Below are 13,396 nucleotides of genomic sequence, written 5' to 3' on the forward strand. Positions count from 1 at the left end.
AAGCTGTCTTCTTTTTATAGAAAGTAAACCATTGCGCACTACCATAAAATGCTATTCTGGAGATTACTTTGGGCATATTATTCAGAATAATGTTTTAATTACGTAAATCTTTAATTTTTTTCATCAAAATATATTATTATTTATGTATTTGAAATTGTATTTTATTTGTTATCTTTTCATTAATAAATAAAACTGTTTTACTTTCACATTATTATTTATATTACAATATTATTTACTCCATTAAGTAAACCTATGTATTTCCATGTCTTAATACATAGTATAAATTATACTAGATTTATTTTTGACCGATTTTAACAATGTTATCTGTATAATTATATAATAATTAAAATCAACTATGGAAAAAAAATGGATCCCGGGATTGTCAATTTGTAATCCCGAAATCCCGGGATCAAAATTTTGGCTCGGGATTGGATTCCCTACTCACGATATTACTACGGCAGTATCTGACAGGCTGCAAAATTTTAATGACACACGTTGAATGCAGAGCGAAGCTCTTACTAAAATCGCTGTAATATCGATAGTTTGTGGCTTAGTATTTCATAATTATTCAAACAGAAGTCACTGTGTGTTTAATTTTTAGATAATGCAAATCAATCGACAGTCGCTATTAATTTGAGTTTAAAGCCGGACGAAATAACACGCTGAAGGCATAGAACCTGTTAAACAAGAAAACAGAAAGATGCTGTGGCAATTTTTTATTCCTTTGTGTACATATCTATCTTTTTACCTACAAAACAAAACATTGTAAAGGAAGATTTTTATTCCTTTGTGTACATATCTATCTTTTTACCTACGAAACAAAACATTGTAAAGGAAGATGGTGTTGTAAAAAATGAGTGATGCTTATTATTAAAAAAATATTTATTAAAATCAACTATATTAACTTTGTATTAACTATGGGAACACATTTTTAATGACTCGAGGACATATTGCGAAAATGGAAACTGCCACTTTTGTTTCCAGAGCCCTCAAGTTCTTCTTGTAATTTTAGAGATTCTTCTCTGTCTGTATTTGAAAAGGATCCAAAACCCAATCGGAATGTTAATTTTAAGAATATCATCAAATCGTTGATTGAAATCAGTATGGGTGTGCCTCCAAGTGCTGACAATATAATATAATCAAATCATCGTCACTTTTTTCTATCATATAATTTAGAAAATAAAACATATCTATCAATTAACCATTTCTTTTATTCAACGAATAATTCACAAGATTTAAGAATGTACCATTCTAATCATTGAACATGCATAATTTTGAAAAACACTTCTGAGAAAATATATTATAACCAATAAGAAAAATCTTTTTGAAAATAGTAAGACACCCGGCAGGAATCGAATCTGCATCTATTGGGTTTACGCCCTATCCGCGCATTGTCGACTATGCTACAAGGTGACATACTAATTACAACAAATTTTAACTATTGGCCTTCTAATACCTGCTCATCAGCGCTCTTCCAAATCAAGCTACTATTGGCAATCGGTTTTTGTTTATTAAATCAAAGTATGTACCTACTACTTTAATTACTAACCGATGTCACGGATTTCTCCAATATTTTATGTTGTGACTTACTCGAACTTGCTAATAATTTTTAATTACCTATTTCTTTTATTGAACGAATAATTCACAAGATTTAAGAATGTACCATTCTAATTATTGAACATACATAATTTTGAAAAACACTTCTGAGAAAATATATTATAACCAATAGAAAAAATCTTTTTGAAAAAAGTAGTAGCTTAAGTAAAAAAAATCAACTCACTCTTGAAGCAAATATCGCAGCCCCATGGAGTGGCTCTGGTGTGAAAATTTAGATGGATCATCAGGCCCTGTTTTTGGATGAACTTCTTGTTGCATATGTCACACTCAAAGCGTTTCTCACCAAGATGGAAACGCATGTGAGAGCTAAAGGAAATGATATTACAATATTAGGTAAGTTATTAAATTATAGGTTATCAAAATGGCAGGTTTAACGCAGGGCAAATATCAAGAAAAGAGGAATCATAAAACAGTGTTGTCCCCTTCCAGCAAAAACTCTATAACTAAATAAACACTAATGCTTCAATTACATTATGATCACGTCACGGTACTGTCACATGGTGGTACGGTGACAAATTTAGTCTATGGTTTCGTCATTCTGCAGAATATTTTGAATGATCACTATCTCTAAAAATTCAATGATGGAGAGTGACAATTCTAATATATTAGTATTTTGAATTATTATTCAATATTCATGCTAATTAAAATTAATTTTAACAGTTTCTACGTATATCATACCGTGAGTGTAAAATCAAGGCATCTGCAAATTTTTCAATTTCGAGATTAAATGCAAAACAACTGCAAAAGTCGTGAACTTGATAATATAAAAGTGAAGTAACTGAAAGAACATGCAATATAATGTAGATATAAACCAAATATTATGGTTTTTTTTTAGAAACTCTATTTGTCCTAACAAAACGAAGACTTCAAACCCTAATATATCCAAAATATCTCTTTTGCAGATGCCTTGATTTTACACTCACGGTGCGATATATTCAACACAATTATAACATATATTCAATGGAATTTATATACAGTAACGGCAAATGGTTAATGTTGTTGTCATTATTTAGTTATATATAAGAAGTTGAAATTCAAAATTTTTTGATGTGACAAAATGCACAATTGCAACTAGGTATATTGTTTACTGAGCTGATAAGAGAAGTCTCCATATTATGCTGTTTTTAAATCCAAAAAGTCACAATAGTGATGCAAGTTCAACAAAGCTAATTGCAAACGACACTGCAATCAATATACAACGCCCAACGCAATGAATCTATAAATGCAACGATAGACATGTTGTGTATTATACTGTATTTTAAACAACTTAAGCAAGCGCAGAAACTAAATTTTGTAAGGCGGTTTTCGTGACATACCTGCCGATCATAACTTAAAAGATCAAAAGTATCTAGTCAAAGTTATTTATCAAGGCTGCCACAGGTGTGGCGAATAAGAAATGAAATTCGCCACAATATGTTAAAATTATTAAAGTAGATTACCGTATATCAGTGGCGAAGGGTGGAGGTAGGCTGTTAAGATCCACCATAAATGGTGCCCACTAAACTTTGTTAGTCATACATAGTTGTTTCCATTGAAATATGACTACAATTTACAGATGGTGTTGGTTAGTTATTAAAATAAAATTAAACCCTGCGAAAATCAAGTCATAATAGATTTTAGTCAAAAAATACTTGTCTATCAATAAAATATCTAAAATTATGCAATTAAATCATACATAACTTTGAATATTTTAAAGATAGAATAATATTTTTTATCTATTATACGAGGGTGGGTCAATAATTCCTTAGAAAAAAGCATTAAAACAGTTTTTATTTTTGTATTTTTTTTTTATTTCTCAACATAATCTCCTTGGAGCTCAATACACTTGGTTAGACGTTTCTCAATTTTTTTTAAACCGTCAGAAAAATAAGTTTTCGGAAGGTCCTCAAAATAAGCATTTGTCCGATCGATGACTTCTTCATTTGAAAAAAAAACGTTGTCCACTTAGCCATTTTTTTAAGTTTGGGAAAAGGAAAAAGTCACTGGGGGCTAAATCTGGCGAATACGGTGGGTGGTCGACCAATTCGAACTTCAATTCTTCAATTTTAGCCATTGATCGTAAACATGTGTGAACACGGGCATTGTCCTGATGAAAGAGGATTTTTTTCCTGTTTAAATGAGGCCGTTTTTCTTCAATTTTGTTTTTTAGCTGGTCCAATAAAGATGCATAATAATTCCCTGTTATTGTTTTTCCTTTTTCCAAATAGTCAACGAAAATAATTTCACGTGCATCCCAAAATACAGTAGCCATAACCTTACCAGCTGATTTTACGGTTTTCGCCTTCTTTGGACATGGTTTGCCTTCGCAATCCACTGCTTTGACTGTTCTTTCGTCTCAGGAGTATAGTGGTGTATCCATGTTTCATCTACAGTCACAAAGCGACGAAAAAATTTATCCGGATTGCGTTGCATGAGCGACAACAGGGCTTTAGAGGCCACCACCCTATTGCGTTTATTGTCGACTGTGAGCAAACGCGGCACCCATCTTGCAGAAATATTTTTCATGCCCAATTTGTCATGTAAAATAGAAATGACGCTACCTTTTGAGATCCCTGTAACCTCAATTATCTCACTCAACTTTAATCTTCTGTCACTTAACACCATATTGTGGATTTTATTGATCATTTCTGGTGTAGTCACCTCTACAGGACGTCCTGAGCGTGGTTCATCCTTTGTTGATGTACGACCACGTTTAAATTCATTTAACCAGTTATAAATAGTTGCAAGTGAAGGAGCAGATATGCCGTGAACTAAATCCAACTCATTTTTTATTTCCTTTGCTGTTAACCCTTTTATATTAAAATGTTTAATAACAGCTCTAAACTCAATTTTCTCCATTTTTCATTTTTCCATTTTCCACAAGCAAATTTTTTTTTTAAATGTACGAGAAACACACAACAACCCGACCAATCTGATTGAAACTTCGCAGCATACTGAATCGGTAGTGCCGCTGCATGAAAACAAACCGCTTACAGTACTAGTCGCGCCACCTGTCGGCTTTTCTAAGGACTTATTGACCCACCCTCGTAGTTTGATTTAGGCAAGGATTAATGAATTAAAAAAAAAAAAACCAACAATATGTGTAATATGTATTCATAATCCAAAGAAAACAAATAAGCATGAATGATAAAGTGTGCACAATTTTATCGTATCGCCCAAAATATACCAAAACTATTATGGTTTGGTTTGGGTAGGGTTTAATTGTTTTTTAAAAACTAACCAATACCATCTGTAAATTGTAGTCTTTGTTCAATAAAAACAAATACGTATGACTAACAAAGTTTAATGTGCACTTTTTAAGGTGGATCTTAACAGCCTATCTCCACCCTTCGCTACAGCCCAATTTGTATTGCTATATTATACGGATGTTTTTTGTAATGCAGGAAAAAATGGAAAAATTGTACACAAAATAGACACAAACGCATGCTTAAAAATGTGTGCTGTTAGACCCGACCCGTTTAACATTGTAAACTCAAATTGACGACAGAGATGAAAGGAAGTGTGGCAGCATTAGATAATAGTATTGTGTCAATGATATACATGAATTTGAAATATTAAGCTATAACCAACACACTATTGGTGACAGCAGTTATCCACCTCGACGATAAATTTCATTAATTTATATTTATAGAATTTAAATTACAGCCAAAATTCCCTCTAATTATTCAATCATGTGTGCGGATCATACACTCATATGAACAGTAAATTTTGTAAAAAGTGTGCAAATATTCATCATATTTTGCGTAGATAAATGAACTCGTCAATCATTGCCTGTTTCCACATGCATGGATTTACAGACTGAACTATGTATTGTCAATAAAATGCAAATATAAACACGTATTATATGCATGGATCAAAAAATTTAAGCGCCTTCTGAATTTTCAAATGATAGTTACTACTTGCATGACGTATGCGTAGTAGAACAATTGTGGCGAATCTGCTGAAAAAACACAAATTACACTGCGCAGAGCATTTTGATGATTACCAGTTTTTTACAATCTGTTAAATAGCACCATACAATGATAATACAATGATAAACAAGTCGCTGATGTTTAAAGAATCAGTCAGCATTTTTGCGTGTACACAGTTATTATTGCGATAGTTTAATTTATACACTATTGGTGTCAATAAATCGATGCGCGTGTACAGGTGCTATTATGCCACAAAATAATTTACCTACCTAACACGAAAGTAATTATTTTTTTGGAACATGCGTCATGTTAAAAACTATATGACGTGTCAATTCCAAATAAAATATCTCTTATTGTGTACAACTTTGTACAAAATATCAGTGTGGAGTTTCTAAACATTTCTGCAGACAAATTTTTACCTTAGAGAGATCATTTATTATAGAGTACTACAAAATTTTGACGGTTAGTCAGAATGTGTTCGGTATTCAATGAAAATGTCATCTTACTCCAGGACTGTCTTTGTTTTGAACAGTTTGGCGCAGGTTTCGCACTGGAAGGGGCGGTCCGCCGTGTGGACGACATAGTGACACTTGAGGGCGCTCTTGACCTTGAAGCGCTTGTTGCACAGGTTACATACAAAGGGACGCTCGTTTGTGTGGATTCGCATGTGAACAAGTAATGCGTTTGAGAACCTAAAAAGAAACATCTTTGTTTAATTACTATAATCATGTTAACTTCATATACAGTAGAACCTCGATATAACGGAAAAAATATCCGGTTAAATGTGAAAATTATTATGTTTGAATTCAGTGTCATCGCTTGTAAACAATTTTCTGCGCATGGTAATCACGTCATAACTCTCGCATTAGAATTCAAGTCATAATGCTCTCCTGCTCGTAGACTGAACTTAGCACTGACGTTTACAACGCTGGCCGCTAATTCACACAGTTACACAACAGTCAATATGTTTACTCGAAGTGAATGGATGCTATTTCTCCATTCAATAAGTTTACAATGGTCAGAAGTAGATGGTGGCGACCCCGCGTATCACATCATGATTGAAAGTGAAATAGCAGATGAAGTTATGATCTTGGAAAATGAGGATAGAAGTGAAGATAGCGAGGAAGAAGAAACAACACGCCCAAAAACAAAGTTATCAATCAGTGATAACTTCGCATCTCGACAATCTATTATAAAAACAATAGACTTCAAAAGTGCAAACGAAACTTGATTCTTTTTTCAAAGCAGTATTATCAAAAAGTGTGTCGACAGTGACGTCCCATGGGGGTAGGCAGATTGAGCGTTACTTGGGGGCGGCAAATCGAGGAGAATCATTAAATATATATGAGGCGTCGAGCGCCAAAGGAGCTCAAGCACCATTTAACAAAAGTGCTACAAAATGGCCGACAAGTTTTCAGTGAATTTATTTTTTTAATTTTAAACTTGAATGTTGAAATGGACAATTATTTTCTAAGCAAAGTAAATTTAAAAAAATCAAAGTTTTATTTGCAATAATATTTAATGAAAAATATCTATTGGATTTCAAAAAAAATGGTGTTTGAGCCTCTTTGGCATATAGAAAAATGAAAAAAGGTGGCACTTGATACTTTTTTTTTGTTGCATAAGCTTCTGTGGCATTAACATTTTCAAACTCAAATAATGGCATTAATTTAAAAAAATCAATTATTTTAAAAAATGTTTAAATGTAAGGGTTTGGATAGCAATAAAAAAACATTTTGATATAAAATTTTTTTTATGCCAAATAAACACTGAAAAAAATGGTCAAATTTGTTATGATTGTTACATGAGTTTGTTTGGCATAAAATTTGCCTTATAATATTAAATACGTTTTTGCCATTACGGCAATGATTTCAAAGCCTTTGGATTGTTTTTTTTTGTAATAACCGTCTATATACCCAATATTATTAATAATACTAAATCAAATCGTTACTCCAAACTGGCCAAAATAAGAAAATCATTATTCAAATTTAACACCATCATTTTTTTCTCAAGGATTCGGGTGATTTTTTAAATACTTTTTTTAGTGTAACTCAATCGTAATTGGATATAAAACAAGATGAAATTAGAAATAGAAGTTATTTTCCTTCATGGAAGTAAAAGTTTAGTGGACAAAATTACTAAAATGACGTTAATAACCATATTTCAAAAGTCATCTAAAATATTTTAAACAACAACGTATGTGAAAGTAAAACGGATAAAACTTGTTAAACTTACCGCGATTTTCCTCGTTTACAGGTTTAACATAGATCGAAACTATTTTTCTAATCCTTCTTGACCTCATTTTTAGCCTTTTTCACTGTTGAGAACGTATATTCAATAAGACAAATCTGACAGCTGTTTTGGTCTCGCGCTCTCCATAGTATAATGGCGGATAAGCTTCTGTGGCGTGCCGACATAACGACCAAAACAATTATGCCACAGAAAATAAATCTCTTTTGTAAAATATCTATAATTATTTGAGCGATAAGACTTTGTGGCATGATACATATCGATTTATAGAAAAAACCTACATTCAAATGTCAAAAATCGTAAAGTTGGCGCTTGAGCTCCTTTGGCACTCGGCGCCTCATATAGGAATAAGTACCTAAACTTAGTAATAACGGAAATATCTTTCCATTAAAAAATTCAGTTCACTGGTTGGAAACAAAATGAATTAATTAGCATAAAAGGTTTAACAATGCTGTATTTTTTCGTTGGTTTCGCGATGTCTAGTTTACTTCCGTTGTCTTTGGACATCACTCCTTGATGACCAGCAATGACACGTGCAGATTTGCGAATTATATTTGAATTATAGGTAGGTACATACTTAGGTAGGTATCTAATTAATTTATCTAAATATTTTTGCCAGTCATTCACGAGTTTTGAAAGTTGTCAGGTGTATTTTTAAATATATCTGAAACTGTGGATTCGCAATGTTGTCTATTGAAGTAGAGATGACATTTAAATAAAATTTTGCAGTATATATTTTGTTAGTAATGTATTTCTTAGATATTGAGTGATGAAAGGATAATAAAAAATACTGTATAATGGGGTGGCATTTTGACGCTGCCTAGGGGCGGCATTTTATCTAGGGACGTCACTGTGTGTCGACATCGAACATTAACGTCACTCCACAACGGGTGTGTCTGGATATGTCATCCGAAGACGAATAAATAGGATTTTGTTTGTGTTTTTATATAACAGACGCCCCCTCAACCGCATTAGTCCGCTATATTGAAGTTTTATTGTACTTGGTGTTGACATTTTTTTAAATTAACATGAAACTGAGGGCATTTTCTGTCTTAAAGTTATAATTTCAAAGTTTTCATAAACTTTCACTGTACTGAATACGGATCCACTAGTCTTAAAGTTATAATTTCAAAGTTTTCATAAACTCTCACTCTACTGAATACGGAACCACTCGTTTTAAAGTTATAATTTCAAAGTTTTCATAAACTCTCACTGTACTAGTACTGTAACACTGTACTGTAGTTTTCAACTATAGGTGCGACGAAATTTTGGACTCGCTGGCAATCTGAGAGCGAAGGTCGAGCTGTGAATATGTAAATTTGTTTCGTGATGGCGACGGGGGGTATTAATTCTTAAATAGTGTAAAGATGACTAAAAAACGTTACCCATTTACTTGAAAAAGAAAACATGTCAATGAATATATTATTATTGTTACTAATAGAACAATAAACAGAACATTAAATGGACGCATGTTGGACTTATATGACAAATTATATTTCGTTCGGCACGCGTCATTTGCACAATCCGTGCATCGCCTAGCCGCGATCTTTTTAGACCATAGCCATAATATATTATTTTACATTCTGCTCACTCCTAAACAGTTTCAAAAATTTGACACCCGGCCTTTTCTGCAGACGTAGAGATATAAACCCCGACTACTATTATTGATTATCATCGATGCAATGCGGTAACCTGTTTGCAATAAATGAAAATTTTCGATTGCATATTTTGTTCAAATTATTACTATTTATTTCAACATGCAAGAGTTATAATTTTGTACAGCTTACCAAATTGCATTCGAAGTGTGATCGATATCTAGCACTACCATCGAAGTATACAGTTTACATGAATGTAAAACAGTTATAATTGAAAAAAAAAATCTCATTGAATACATACTTGAAGACTTTGCCACATTTGGGGCAAGGAAATTCTTTGACTCCAAAATTTTTTCGGACTCTAAATTTCTTCTTGACAGGATTATTTTTGGGTCCCTGTTTGCCGGTGACTTTCCGAGTCGGCTTCATCATTGTCCTTTTACCTTTTCTCATTTTCTTCTTTTTCTTCGTTTTGGTATTATCCGTGGCCTTAATGACCATATTATCAGACACCGGCAACTAAATAACAAATGATTATTATTAAATCTTATGTAATCAACAAAAACTCCCGATTTGGCTGTCACAGAAACCACAGTTCGTATATATGAATGTCCACATTGAATTTGAAAGCAAAGGGTTCACAAACTTTTTCAAAAAAAAACAAACCTTTAAAGACCGGAACTGTATCTGTATTACTTTGCACTTAAAAATATTCCCTGAATATGTCAAAATGCAAAACCCTGGTCGCAAAAATACAACAAATTCGAATTTAAAATACCGTCAAAGAATTTTCGACATATTTATGGATCCATGAAATTTTTTTGATAAACTTACCTCTGGAATATCAATAGCTTTATTATTGTCACCGACAACGAGAAGTATAAAGTCATCAGAATCCTTCAACTCGTCGAGCAGTTTAATATCCTCAAATTGTTTTTGCTTCAACTGAGACGACTCTTGGTTTTCACCGACGGACGCCTCAGTTTCTGATTTTTTCCCAGCGTCATAACTTGAGTACGATATTATGTCATCAGTCAAAGTTCCGGCTGTTTTGATCTTCTTTTTTAATAGAGAAAACGGCTCTTCACTATCCATACTATTTGTACTCTTTCTACGTTTTTCAGCGACACTTTTAACTTTGACTTGCTCTTTCTGGACTAAAGATGGTGCCGTATTTTCTAAGGCGTTTTGTTGTTTTACTGCTACAATGGTTGTACCTGCTGTTTCATCTGCTATTGGATTTTTTCTACGAATAAAAACTTTGATTCTATTTTTTACAATCTTATTTGGCCCAGAATTATTGATCTTTTCTTTCAAAATATCACTTTGTACTTCTGTTGTATTTTTTACGATACCTGTTTGTATTATTGCATTTTTAATATGTACAATCGGTTCATCGTCTTCTACTTCTTTCGACACATTATTATTTGATAAAATTTTGTCTTCATTATTTTTACTCTGTTCTGATAATAATCCGCTCTCTGTTGTTTTAATATTCACTGCAGAATCTAAATCAAACTTCTTCAATTTAACAACCTCTTCATTGATATTCAGTGGTGGATAACTTAGTTGTCTTTTTCTAGCATGAATCTTTATGATGCGTCGTTTCGTTGGTAAATTGGCATCCCCTAGTTTGGTATTCGGTGTACAATTATTATTCAACAGTTCTTGACTATATTTCATCGTTTCTAAATTTGTCTTTCCGTTAATATCATTAGTATTCAAAGAATCTACAATGACCCTCGAATCTTTATGACTTTTTTTAAGAATAGAAACAAGATCTTCGATCACATTCATTGAAACCCTTCTCTTGTTGATCGCGTTGAGCATGTAATCTTTGATTTTTTGCGATTCATATTTATCGATTGTCAAATCGGCGGTGGCTTCATTATCTTTTACAGCTCTTTCTCCGATTATTTTGGATATGTCATTGGTTTTCAATATGTCTGGTGGTAATTCTATTTCATCAATGATTTTCCGCAGTTCACCGAAAGCTTTTTCATTAATTATAATATTTCCATCTTTATTAACACCCATTAAATTACTTCTAGCTTCATCAGAGATACTATACATTTCTAAGGTTTTCATGACATTCTGATTATTTTTGACAATCTTGTCTAGAAGGTGATTTTCTAGAGTAGATTCATTATTTGTTCCTGAAGTATTATTGTTCTTCTGGCTACCTTTTGTTGTTCTTGTGTTATACATATGTATTTTGTTATCGGCAGTTTCCTCTAGCGGTATATTACAACTTTTTCTTCTTTTAGGTTTTTTAACTCTTTTTTTGACATCGCCTCCATCGCTTATCAGTGAGCTTTGTTCAGCTTTGTCACTGTTTACTTTTGATATCACAAATTTAGGCAAAGGACATTCCAAATTTTTTTCACAATGAATGATTGTTGTTTCGTTAAAATCATTTGTGTGCACTATTTTTTCCAAGATTTGATTCTTTTTTTTTACCGCTGGAGTTAAATCAATTTCGGTCTTTTTATTTAGCAACGTAGAATCTTCAGTAATGACATCCAAACTTGTGATGTCATTATTTTCCATCGGTGCTTTGCTGATATTTTCATCTTTGCGTCGTATAACTTTAAATAACCTTCTACCAGGCTTGATAACTTTGGAGCTTTCATTTCCATTTGATATATTCTTGTCTGATAACACACTATGGCGTATTTCATTGTAAGTATTATTTCTGATAACAGTTGAGTCAGCATCTAATATAGTTGTATTGTTAGCCAACTTATTACCGGTGTATTCGGTGTCTAGTTTAGTAGTAGAATTTTGATTAACATATTTTGAAGATAATTTTAGTTTTTTATTAGTTTCAAACAATATATCACTAATTTTTGTAGGGTACAAGTTTTTATTAATTTTTCTATTCGCATCGCTAGTGTCTGAATTTTTAGTCATAGGAAGTGACGAATCGGTAATATTCTCCAGTGAACAGGTAGCGACATCGCCATTTTCGTTTGAAGGTATTAAATTATCGGTTATTTTTGATGGCGTGGTTATTTTTTTTATAAGATTCTCAATGGTGGCTCGAGATTCAGGTGACTTATCGAAGCTAGAAATACATGAAATTAAAATTGATTCCTTTTTTCTCGGACGCCCAATGGTTGGTATATTTTCCGGATTATAACGATTCACATTACGACACAAAATGGGTTTCTTCTTTTTAATAGTATTTAATTGAAAGTTATTAGACAGTGCATTAAAATTGTTTCTGAGAGATGTGTCAGTATCATTTGATATTTCATCAACATTTAATATCTCGTCAATATTATTTTCTGTTTTCTTTTCTTTATCATTTTTCTTTGTCACTCTTTTCTTAAAGATTTGAATGGCAGTATTAAGTTCTCTGTTTTTCCTTTCGGGATGATCACCAGTTGCGTAGTTGTCACTCGCGCTACCCAACTTTTTCAGTGCGTGCATTTCATTAAAGACATTTTGAACTGACGGACTAGCCTTCTTCAGCCCTTCCAGCGCCACACCGACATCGCCACTCTTCTTTTTCAACTTTGTCAACAATTCTTTTGAGGCGCTATTACCATTTGATTTACATTCAGAAAAGTATTTTGTGTACTTCTTCCACCCGGAAAACTGTGGCAAAGAATTTACTTTTTGATCGATGACGGGTTTTGACTGATCAACACTCGCTGATACGACTGGTTGATCGATCGCAGACGGTGGCAACTCGCGAGTCTCACGGTTGTCATTGTCGAGCTGGAACATAAAAATAAACGTTTCGCGCACATTTCATCATACCGCAGCAATAAAACGATCAACAAAATGGGAATGCAACAACTGGACGCCGCACTGTCGAATGAAATAAATAGACATTGGTTATGATTTTATACAATACATAGATGAGGATTTATGATCAGTTTCTATCTACTACTTAGTAGTTTTAATTCATTTTGACCTTAACATAATGTTTTTTATTGCAGATTGAGAATTATTATGCCTGAGATGATTAAATCATTATTTACGTGTTCATATTTAAATTCTCACCTAGTATTA

At 32.8% G+C, this 13,396-nt stretch overlaps 1 protein-coding gene across 1 annotated transcript in view; it reads right to left on the reverse strand.

Moving 5' to 3' along the window:
* Positions 1-13,396, reverse strand: part of LOC147078132 (uncharacterized) — a 61,188-nt gene that overhangs the window by 2,340 nt on the left and 45,452 nt on the right. Inside the window, exons 8-11 of the mRNA XM_085961234.1 lie at positions 10,208-13,099; positions 9,675-9,892; positions 6,035-6,220; positions 1,781-1,923 (exon numbers count right to left, since the gene is read on the reverse strand). Of these exons, the coding sequence (XP_085817360.1) occupies positions 1,781-1,923; positions 6,035-6,220; positions 9,675-9,892; positions 10,208-13,099 (3,439 nt within the window). The remainder of the gene's footprint in view (positions 1-1,780; positions 1,924-6,034; positions 6,221-9,674; positions 9,893-10,207; positions 13,100-13,396) is intronic.

The sequence above is a fragment of the Rhyacophila brunnea genome, unplaced genomic scaffold (assembly GCF_057557595.1).
Source record: "Rhyacophila brunnea isolate RB1 unplaced genomic scaffold, BYU_Rbru_1.0 scaffold_12, whole genome shotgun sequence".
In the NCBI taxonomy this organism is placed as follows: Eukaryota; Metazoa; Arthropoda; class Insecta; order Trichoptera; family Rhyacophilidae; genus Rhyacophila; species Rhyacophila brunnea.